The sequence below is a fragment of the Magnolia sinica genome, chromosome 4, assembly GCF_029962835.1.
Source record: "Magnolia sinica isolate HGM2019 chromosome 4, MsV1, whole genome shotgun sequence".
NCBI lineage: Eukaryota > Viridiplantae > Streptophyta > Magnoliopsida > Magnoliales > Magnoliaceae > Magnolia > Magnolia sinica.
In genome coordinates, this window is record NC_080576.1 from 36,688,865 (window position 1) to 36,700,261 (window position 11,397).

Sequence of the window (11,397 nt, forward strand, 5' to 3'; positions counted from 1 at the left end):
AATTTTCCTTGCAACAATTAATATTAAGGTAACTTTTATATAATATCAGGCACATCTACTCACTGAGTTGACCAGACCCGTATGTTTGAGTTAGAACAACGGTTGTCCAGTGGTTATAACAGTGTGGCCGACCCAATGAGCTGAGCTGAGCTTACATGCTTTAACTATACGCCAGGCGATCTTCATGGTGGGGCCTATTCAGTGTCACCCCGATGCCCTTGACTTTGTGATAACTTGCCCTTAGGTGATCAGTTTTTCATACTCATGTTTGGAAACCAATTCAGTAGAGCATTGGATGGAGTCATTTAAGCCATCGCTTAGCCATGCTAAACCAGCTCCATCCTACGGCTGAAAATTCATCCTCATAAGTGAATAAAAAGTAGCAGAAGTGGAGGCACGAATCACCTTCACGAATTGGGATTCCTTTGTAAATGTTATGATCAGTCCAGCCTTTTGTTTTTGGGCCAATGTAGATGCATGGTGGGGCACACCTAATGACTAGCATCGACATGGGCACTGGGCCAACGTGCTGGGCTTGGGTCAGCATAATCAATCATCTCAGACTAGGCTTGGCTTGTATGTTTTCGCCCAGCTTGAACGGACTTTTGCCTCGCCCATCCAAAGACATGGTCCACTTTTTTAATGGTCTGATTTGATGTATGCTGCTACATGTACCTCTGTCCAAACCTTTTAATTCATATGTGTATTTGCAAGATATAAAAACTGACGCAACTAATACATCCATTGCATAGCTCTACTCCTACCACTGATAGAAACACAAACACATCGCTATTCAGAAGGCTTTTATTTTCTGACTATAGTAAAGGAAATATATAATGATTATAAATTACTTTATGAATCTCCTCCTAATAACATTTGGATTTGACTTTCCATTCTAATGTTTAATACATTAGTAGGAAAATGATAATGAAGACATTTTTATATTATCTTAATGTTAAGTCGTTATCAAAATATACTGATGTCTTCTAATTAATTTGCATTTGATGTGATGTTTGGTTGATCACCCCTTCTTTAGCCTTAGTTTCAGAAATCAGGCTGATTCAACACTTAGGTGGGCCACCCTAAAAAATTACACCTAAGAAACCTCTAAATTCAATTGATATGGCTCACCTAAGTTTTGGAATATTTAAACTTTTGGATACTTCTTTCATTTTAAGGTTGGATTTGATTGCATATAAACACAGGGCACTGCAAAAAATTAATGGTGGGTAACAAGCTTGAGTCTGTATCCTTTGTTTGCCATAAGCAGAAAAATTCTATTTCCCTACATTGTAATTGGTCCACGTCATCACTCGCGTTGTGAGCATTGTTGCATTAAATGCAATGCGTGATAATGTTGCTCAATTAGATTGCAATAAGCAGGATTTTTCTGCTTCCAACAAGTAGAGGATTGTGATTCTTTTTCTCTAGGCATAGCCTAGTTGAGTTTTGGTGGGTTGGGTCATAAGGTGAGCGTGAGGCAGTATACCTGATCCACATGGTGAATCTCATGAAAGTCTCAACTACATGACTCTTGTCTCAACTACATGACTCTTGGTGCACAGCGGTTCCATTTTATTGTGATTTTGAGTTGTCCAACATAGAGTTGGAGATAATTTGTAGAATATGACTATGTCCACACGTGTATGTCCAACCTTTCAAGTCACGGGAGATGGGACCCATTGTCTACACTGAAGAATGATCCTGACCATATGGTCAGTTAAGATTGAAGATAGATAGACAAGGATCTTAGTTAACAAACACGTGCTAATTGGAGGTTAGGACCAAGGTCCATATGCCTTGCAAACATTTGAATTGTATCATCCAATGGACCTAATTATTGGGCACGCCCCACCAAAGTTTGGGTGGGGCCATGACTTGAACGGTGTGATTCGAGGGACGCGGACTCTGTGGGGCCCATTATGATGTATGTGTCTTATCCACACTGTTCTTTCCTTTTACCGGCTCATTTTAGGGCATGAAACAATGGGAATTGAATGCGTACCATTGAGAACTTCTTTGTGGTCATATAATTTTTGGATCAATTTGATATTTCTGTTTTTCTTTCATCCATGTTTGTGTGACCTTATGAACAAGTTGGATGAATAATCACTGTGGGCCTTGGGAAGGTTTCAGGGTGGGCATTATTATCTCCACTATTTCCCGTGGTGTAGTTCATTTCAGCTTTGTTTCTGCTCCAATTTTGAGTTCATGTCCTAAAATGAGCTGATAAAAAGATGGACAATGTGGATAAGACACATGCAATATGGTGGGCTCCATAGAGTTTACTCAGTTCGCAATCAACCCTTGTGATTTGAGCTACATATTGCACATTTACAAGGTCATATATCTACATGGGTATATATATGGAATGAGAAAGGTCTCGATCCCAACTACTTAGACCACAACTTATGATCATGTGGCATTGTAGACACCCCACCTTAGGCTGATAAGCTAATTAAGTTTGAACTAATGTATGGTCAACCAAACTCTAATCCTAAAGCCTAACTTTAAAACTCTAAACCTTTGAAACTCAGCCTATTCAACCCAGTAAACCCAGTCAACCTAACCCTTAACCCTAGGAACCTAAAACCCTAGAACCTTGAGTTAGCTTAGCGAATTAACTCACCCAGTCAACTCGCTGAGTCAACTCACTTGGTTGGCCTACCCCAATCCAACAGCCTAGTTAAACCTAAAACCAACTCTGAACCCAAGCCCAAAAGCAAGCCCAATCGGAGAAATATACAAAATCTCAAAGTAACAACCTTCACAGAAGAGCCTCCACATGCTTGAAGGATGTTACCTGCCAAAGCAAGGAGTTTAAGTGGGGACTGACAGTCACCAAGTTGCCGCCGGCCACGTGACACTTCTCCTCTTTGGGGTGGCATCTGTCAAACATGTGGAATTCTCATTTTTCAAATCCCGAGTGTGCGGTTGATGTGTATTTACTCTGATGCCCATATCCTTATCCAAAATTATCATTTTACCACCTCATCCAACCCATAAGATGATGTCATGTGCCAATCTCCAATTGTAACCCTTTAACTAACTTTTCCCCTAGGATCACCAGGAATTACCAGAAAACCAGGTTTGGAGGCTATACATAGCTTCTCCCCTTCTTATTTCAAGCATTCAAGACATCCATAAGGGATTCATCCACTCCCATTTCAAAGACTCTTCATTCCTTAGGGCTTTAACCATCTAACCATCCCTCCACTAATGAGAGTTATAGTGAGACCTAGAAAGTCTGACCTTAGCTTAACCTAGCCAGAGCCCAAGCCTCCTGAGCTATCTAACTTCAAATCTGAGCCACTCAATTTAGCCTTGTGATACTATCGTTTATCCAACCATTCAAGCTTCAATCAGTTTCATCAAATCAGAGTATTAGTATTCTGCAACATTCATTCCCTTCTCAACCCCCTTGCTCCACATATACATTAACATTACATGGCATTTCATCATTTTCTTGCATATAACTAGCGAGTATATGCTCTAAGGCTTGCCGATATAATCAGAGCAGGTCTACCAGAAACCTTAGCCAGTTAACCGTCGTTTTGTTAGATACATTGCATTCCATCGTTTTCTTGTATCTGACTAGCGGACGTATGCTCTATGGCTTGCTGATATAATCGGAATTGGCCCACCAGAAACCTTAGCTAGTTGGCTGTCGTTTTATTATAAACATCAATACAACGTCAAGCATCCCATACATCACATTTCTACATACTGTGCACTCTACACTTGATTGTTTTGAACGTATGCTCTGCACTTGTCGATATAATCAGATCCTGCCTATCAAAAATTCAGATTGATCAATCACCATTGTTATTGTATCATATTATATTATATGTATGCGAGAACTAATCATATTTCTAAGAAATTAGTCAGATCTTGTAAAGTAAAGATCGTACGTCCATACGGATAGAGTGGGTGCCTAACACCTTCCCTCTTTATAACCGCGGTCCCTTATTAAAATCTCTGTAACACAAACCTACGAATCATCTTAGGGTTGAAGATCTTTGTGTTCACAATCCTAAGCATTTGTACATAGTTTATCCAACTGTAGGATTGTAATAATTGGTTAGTTGCAACTCTTGTAAAATATAACACACTTTTACTTAAACAAAAGCCCTCGAGCGATGCAACTAGTGGAAAAGAGAGTTGATCTCTCATCCTCCCGAAAAATTCACCCTCTAGCAACCACATGCATCCAACCCTTTAAATATGTTCGCCCCATAATTAAAATCACCTAGTACAACAATAAAGCATATGACTCATTAGGTGGGCCACTTCATAAAAAATAATTTTTAGTTAGTTATAAATAGCAAAATACAAATCAGGTCAATTCGGTAAGTCAATAGGGCTAACACCTTCCCTCTTTATAACCGCTGGGCCCATCTATTGGATGAGTTGGATTTCGCGTGCATACCAAAGGTTTTGAGTTATCCACTAAGTGGACTGTAAAGATTTTTGCTACTGTAAATTTCAACTTTTACCCACCGACTTTTCTTAATCACCTAAACTTTACTTTTCCTAACTAAACCACTGCTGTATAGATTACCTCTTTGTTGGCAAAAATCCCTTGCTTTCATGGTGGCACCATGATATACATGGTGCTACTGTGGGACTATGTCTTGTTCACGGTGGCATCGTCCACTATCAGAAAAAGGGGTCAAAGGCTGTACCTAAAGACATATGGCTACGGCTATAACAGTAGCCATTGGGATCGTAGCCATTAGTTCTATGGCTACGAATATAATCCATAACCATTGCTTATGTAGCGAAAAGTACATGCAGCTATGGATAATTCAATTGGTGTTAAATCGGGTTGGGAATTATCACATGTATTTAGTCGGCTTAACGTTAAGTTAGGTCGGATTTAGTTTGGGTTAGGCATCGTGGATATCACGGGGCAGCGTGATTTTTTTTTTAAAAATTAGACAGACTATCATGATGGCGCCATTGAAACTCTTTTGAGAGTCACAGAAGTTTTGGATCAATATGATATTTGTTTTTCCCCTTCATCTAGGTCTTTTTTTATCTTATGAATAGATTGGATGGAAAATAAATGTTATGATGAGACCTACGAATGTTTTAACGGTGAAAATATTATCCCCACTGCTATTTCTGGTGTGGTCCATTTGAGCTTTGGATATGATTCATTTTTTTTATTTTTATTTTTAATACTCATGCTCTAAAATGATCTCTAAAAACGGATGACGGTGTGGATATAATAATACATCATTTTGGGGTTTATTTAATTGTGATCTTTTTTGAACCGTTTGTACAACTCAGAAATTAACTGAGCACTACATAAAATTGACCGAGCTTTACATGAAATTGACCAAGTACTTCATGAAATTGATCAAGCACTATAAAAAATTAACTGAGCCTCACATGAATTTGGTCGAATTTCATACGAAATTGAATGAGTACTTCTTGAAATTGACTGAGCATCGCAAGTGCAATTTTTTTTTGGTTTAGGGTTTAGGCTTTATGACAATTTGTTCAGATATACCTGTAGTGCGTTGTTTCTTCGATGGAGGCACAATTTTTATCGTTTTTTGACAAAATAAAATGAGGAAAAAGAAGTAACTGTTTAGTTGAAGAGTATTCTTGTATGAAAAAGAGAGAAGATTTAAAAAAATGAGTTTTAGATAGAAGGGTATTGCGGTTTGAAGAGGAGAAAAGATTTTAGGAAATGGGTTTTTGGTAGTAGGATATTCTTGTGTGAAGAGGAGAGAGGATTCTAGAAAATCGTTTTTTAGTGGTAGGGTATTCTGGTATGAAGATGAGAGAGAAGATTTAAAAAAAATAAATTTGTATTACAAGGGTATTATTGTCCAAAAAAAGGTATTGGTTTAATTTTGTAATATAAAGTTTGGATAGTTCAAAAAAACTAGTTGGTAAAAGGTGAGATTTATAGTGAGAAGAAACCCTTTTAACTACAGCCTTGATACAGTTATAGTCTGTAGCCACATGTCTTTAGCTATGGCATTTAACCTTTTGTCGGGTAGTGGATGGTGCCACCAAAAAAAGCAAGGGTATTTTCATCTGCAAAGAATTAATCCGTATAACAGGTTTAGTTAAATAAAGTAAAGTTTAGGTGATTTATAAAGAGGGTGGGTAGATGGTGAAATTCACAGCGGTAAAATTCTCTTAACTATAGCACAACTGGTCGGACTTGAGACCTTCTCACGCGGGAAAAAGAGAATGGATAATTTCTCTTCAAGGTATTGCGTCAGCCTTTTGCTAATAACATGCACCGTACGCGCATCGAGCACCCAAATCGAATCCACCCAGCGCACGTTAGAGAAGACTACCCTCTTCCCGGATAAACCCTATCAATATCATCCTCTCCTCCCCATCCCCTAAAACCTTAAACCCTCGAAATGGCTCTCATTTCTCCGTCCCTCAAACTCAACTTCTCAAATCCAAAAATTCCCAAACTCTCTAATCCTAATCCCACTGTCAATCTCCTCCGTCCATTAATCCCATCTCTACCCTCCAAAACCCCCACAAATTACCAACTCTGCCCCTGGAAAACCCTAATTTCCACCTCCAGAAGCTACAGAAATCTCACAGCTTCCTCATCTCTGCGGTTTCTGGAATCCGATGAAGACGTCGGATCTTCGCCCTGGGAAGGCGCTGTTATTTACAGGAGAGACTCTGCTGTCACGCATCTCGAGTACTGCACGACCCTGGAGAGGTTAGGGTTAGAGAAGCTTTCATCCGAGCTGTCTCGATCTCGAGCGTCGGATATGGGGCTGCGGGTGACAAAAGGCGTGAAGGACTATCCTCATGGGACGCCTGTTCTGATCTCCGTTGACGTCACAAGGAAAAAGAAGAAATTGAAGCTCGACGGAATTATCAGGACCGTAATTACCCTCGGCTGCAACAGGTAAGTTTTTAAAATTTCAATTTCCACTGTTTTCATTGTTCATGGATTGTGATTGCTGTAAATTCCATTTTCTCCTGCGATGATTAGAAGATTGAATCGGTAACTAAAATGAGAAAGTAAAATTCTTGACTAACTTACCGAGTGGGGGTCACTTTTTTTAATGTGGGAAAAAGATTCAATGTGCATGAAATGCACTCAGTCCATCAGATTCCTGATGTAGAACATGGCACAGATACATTCCTAGCATGGTTGGACCAAAAGAAGGTGGACCGTAAATTGATCATAACTTTTGATCCGATTCTTGTCACAGGGTGCATAACGTAGCAATCTTTACTGAAACGGGCCATCCGAGGTGAACCGACTCACAAAGTGGGTCGCGTCTGTCTGTTTCGTCAGAAAACACACACTTTCAGCTCAAAAACGAAAATTTAAGGAAAATTTACTTTTTTTAGTAATTCCGAATTTTTTTAATATTTTCATACTTTTAGAGTTCTAGATTTTCTTCTTTTTTAGAAACAACTTGTAATCAGGATAGACTCTTCTAGCAAAAGTTTATTTGAAAATTTTATTTTACAAATTAGGTTTTAGAAAAGTTTTATTAGAATTAGGATTTTTTTTAGAGCTAGAATTTTGCTATTTTTGGTAATTACGAATTTTGGATTTTTTTTTTCTATATTAATGGTGCAATAGGGACATACATATCAGACAATTATCAATCAATTTACGAATTTTCTAGAATATTATTTCTATTTTCTTGCTTTTTCCTCGTGGATTCGAGAAGTCTCTGTGAGGAGTCCAGAGAAGCTTCATGGATTCAAAGTAGTTCTCCTTGAGGAAGACGGTGATCAACCTCATCACGTTCATCCCTTCGTCAATTCCCCACCCCCTTGATTGGCCTTGATCCAAAAAATCAGGCTGATCCAACACATGCAATTTAAATAACAAAAACCTCTGAATTCTCGTGATATGGCCCGCCTGAGTTTGGAAGACTATTTTTTGTGTAAAATTTTCATCCTGACGAGGCATGTCAGATCAATAGATTGGATGGCATATAAACACCATGGTGGGCCCGTAGACAAAACTAATGGTTGACATCCCACCCCAATTGTTTCCTATGGTGTGGCCTACTTGAGTTCTGGATCATCATGATTTTTGGGTTCCAGGGTAAATATGAGGCTGCGTACCTGATGGATGGGGTGGATCTCATGAAAGTACCACCACTACCATTGTGGTGGTTTAAGGACATAGCTTGATGCGTTACATCAGTCCTAGGGCTTTTGGTTTATTAGTTAGGTTTGTTCCGGTTGTGGGCTTTATCTTGGATGCTATCTTTCTTATGGCCAGTGTCTGATTCTCCTTTAAAAGTGACAATTACACTCACGACAATTGTAGTAGTAGTACATTTTTCCTAAGTTCAACCATCTCAGATTAGTGTTAGGGTTTTTTGAGTACAGTAGGTTCTGGGTGGCTGAGTGCCGATCTTCCTTATTTATTGGAGATAGTTGTTTATTTGTCAGAAAAGAAGGCTTAGCAATAATCTCTTGATCACAAAGCATTTGGGTCACTGGGGTTGTCTCTTTTGGCGATGTGGTGGGCAGTCTGGGAAGAAAGGAACGAAAGGTGTTTTAATCTGGAGTGGGCCACCTTTCCCTTCTAAGCTAAAGGGATGTAATCTGGAGTTCCTGGCTGGGGCTGTAGCTGAGTTGCCGTCTTGGTGTCTTGCTTAGTTTTTGCCTTGTTTTGCCTTAATCTGGAGTTCCTGGGGCTGTAGCTGAGTTGCTGTCTTGGCGTCTTGCTTTGTTTTTGCATTTTTTTATTGCCTTGTTCTTCTTCTCCTCTTGATAAAATTTCAGTTGCCTTTGAAAAAAAAAAGAAACAAAGAAGAAGAAGAAAAAAAAGAGGTGTTTTGTCCTTCCATCTATTTGATGGGATGCTGACTTGTCATTTTGCAGTCACATGAATCCCATGTTGTCACCAACTTTGGCAGCTTGACATTTGAATATCTACTGGATCTCATCCTTCAGCCTGCACACAAAGCAACTAATGAGAAACTCTGTCAATCCTAAGGTTGGATTTGAAAGCATCTTTTATTTTATTTTATTTTTATTTTTTAACACACGCACACACACCCCCACACACTCATGCCGTAGTGGGATTTCACCACCTATAGATACTCGAACCCTTGACCGGGTGTTGAAACTCCCGAGAGTCTACCACCTGAGCAAGAGTAAGAATCCGGATTTGAAAGCATCTTGAATTTGGCTTGGTACTTGCGGATTGATGCTTTTTGCCTCAACTTGGCTAAGGCCCCGGTAATTTCAAACTTGGACAGTTCAAGTTGAGAACACAATGCCTTTGTAATCTGAAAAGTACTTCCATAACAATGGTCCCATGGCCTTTTACGCCATTGATATCACAGTATGACACTATTGCTTCTTTTCTTGATGGACAGGCTATTAAAACCTTTCGTTTGTTCAGAATTTTATTATATTCGAAGAATCTTATTGGCAGAAGCAAGCCAAGAAAAAGCTTGCACTGGTTCGAAACCTTATGACATTGGGTGCACGCCATTCTTGGATGTACGGATCCTCGTCATTGATTTTGCTGTGAAGGTCGCCTTTGGCAATGCACCCAATTTTTTCTGTTCTCTTCAATCTGATTAATGGTTTTTGGGTCGATAATTTGTATGGTGTGCTCAGGTTTTCAGTTTGTAGCTCCACGTTTAGTTGATCCAAACCTTTATTGTATTCACTACTAAGGATGGCCCATGCGCTGAAAATTCCTCAGTTTGAAAAACTTAAATTAGTTTCCAGCTAATAGATAAGAAGAAAAACATGGTGACTGTCTATATTCAGCTGGAAAGAGTCAGATATTTGACGGCTAGGATCTTGCGGAGGATTTTGCTTCTGGTCCATTGAGAGGCCCATCGTATTGATGTTTTGGATCAGGAAACATGGGCATGAGCTCAGCTTGCACAAACTAAAAAACCTGAGTGTACTAATTCTCAGATGGATGATTATAGGGTATGTCTAGTTTTAACAGTTGAAATTATTATTAATGCCTCTAATAAAGGAAAGGGATATTATTGAATCATGTCTCCCTAATGGAGATAATGTACAATAGGAACTATACAATTCTTGGCCCAGATTAACGGGATATTTTAGTTCGGCCAGCATTCTGTAAAGCTTGGGTCTGTGTTTCAGCGATCCATACCGTTCACCGGGTGGGTTCCTTCATGGATTGGCAATGCTATACAGTATGGATTGGTAATCGAAATTGTTCACCATTGTACAATATATGATCAACTGATAATTGGCTTGCTAATGGATGGTTAAGTAGGAAACATAACCAACAGTGTATATGCAATGGCAAAGTTACCAGATTTCAGATGGCTGGGATTGTTTGATGGAGGATACTTTTGGTCCATCATCCATCGTTGGATCACCATTTGTATGATTGTTACTGCTTAGAGATGGGCCCAGCCTGTACTGAATGCCTCGGTAATCTGGGTCAAAATTGTATAATACTCCTTGGTGGCGTGTTTTTTTTAAAATTTTAAAAATGGTTTCATTAAACTAAATGCTGCTACATTTGTTCTGAAGTTCTTGAATGGTCAGGATTCCATCTTTTAATGGGGCCCAAATCTCATTATCATGGGATGTTGCCATTTTGCCCGCGTGCATGTTTTGGTTATGGGTCACTGTGTCATATCTGATTTCAATTTTCGTTTTGTGTGGAAGGTGTGCCGAGCCAGCAACAGAGTGCACGTTCTCCAACTTCACGTTTCTGCTAACTGAAGAACCTATAGAAGAACCAGATAAGATCTTTATGGGAAATATCTTCGGAGACGACAAATTCAATACTTCTGGTGGGAGCAGTGAGGAAGTAGACGAAGATTCAATTGACTTGGATGACCAGTTCTATTTCCCTGCCGAAGAGAAAGAGATCGACATCTCGAAGCAAATACGGGACATGATACATGTAGAGATTACTATAAATGCAATATGCAATGCTAACTGCAAAGGGCTGTGTTTGAAATGTGGTGTGAATTTGAATAAGGGCCGTTGTAATTGTAGCAAACAGAAGGCAGAAGGGAAGGATATGGTCTTCTCGGAAACATGAGAAAGCAATTGCAGCAAACAGATATATTGTTTTGGTGCTGTTTTATTGTAAGTTAGCGTTCCCAGCTTTGATAGAAATCCATGTATTCATGAGGAAAGTATATGAGCATTGGTTCATCCGCCCTGATTCCGTACGGCATCGTATCCATACCATTGATCCAGTGGAGTCATGGACCATATCTTCGGAGTTGGAAGATCCTAGCCATCCAATGTTGGCTTTTTTTTTATCTTTTTCCTTTTTATGGGGAATGCATGCTGGTGCAATATTTTTCTTGACTGTCTAATTGCACACCATGGATGTGTGAATGCTAGGCTGTGCCGCAGCGGGTCTCCATGTGCACTTGCCTTTGGCTCTCCTTTTTTGGATGTTCCAAT

General features: G+C 39.4%; 1 protein-coding gene across 1 annotated transcript; it reads left to right on the top strand.

The window, feature by feature from the left end:
- The first annotated feature begins 6,222 nt into the window (after nt 1–6,222).
- LOC131243028 (large ribosomal RNA subunit accumulation protein YCED homolog 1, chloroplastic) lies at nt 6,223–11,156 on the top strand. The gene is made up of 2 exons (XM_058242084.1): nt 6,223–6,901; nt 10,642–11,156. The coding sequence occupies exons 1-2, from the start codon at nt 6,393–6,395 to the stop codon at nt 11,021–11,023; spliced, it is 891 nt and encodes a 296-aa protein (XP_058098067.1). The 5' UTR covers nt 6,223–6,392; the 3' UTR covers nt 11,024–11,156.
- Nucleotides 11,157–11,397: the final 241 nt, after the last annotated feature.

Coding starts and splice junctions, on each gene's coding strand:
- LOC131243028 (XM_058242084.1), top strand. CDS start 6,393: ATGGCTCTCATTTCTCCGTCCCTCAAACTCAACTTCTCAAATCCAAAA. Junction 6,902..10,641: donor ATTACCCTCGGCTGCAACAG/GTAAGTTTTTAA, acceptor TTTGTGTGGAAG/GTGTGCCGAGCCAGCAACAG.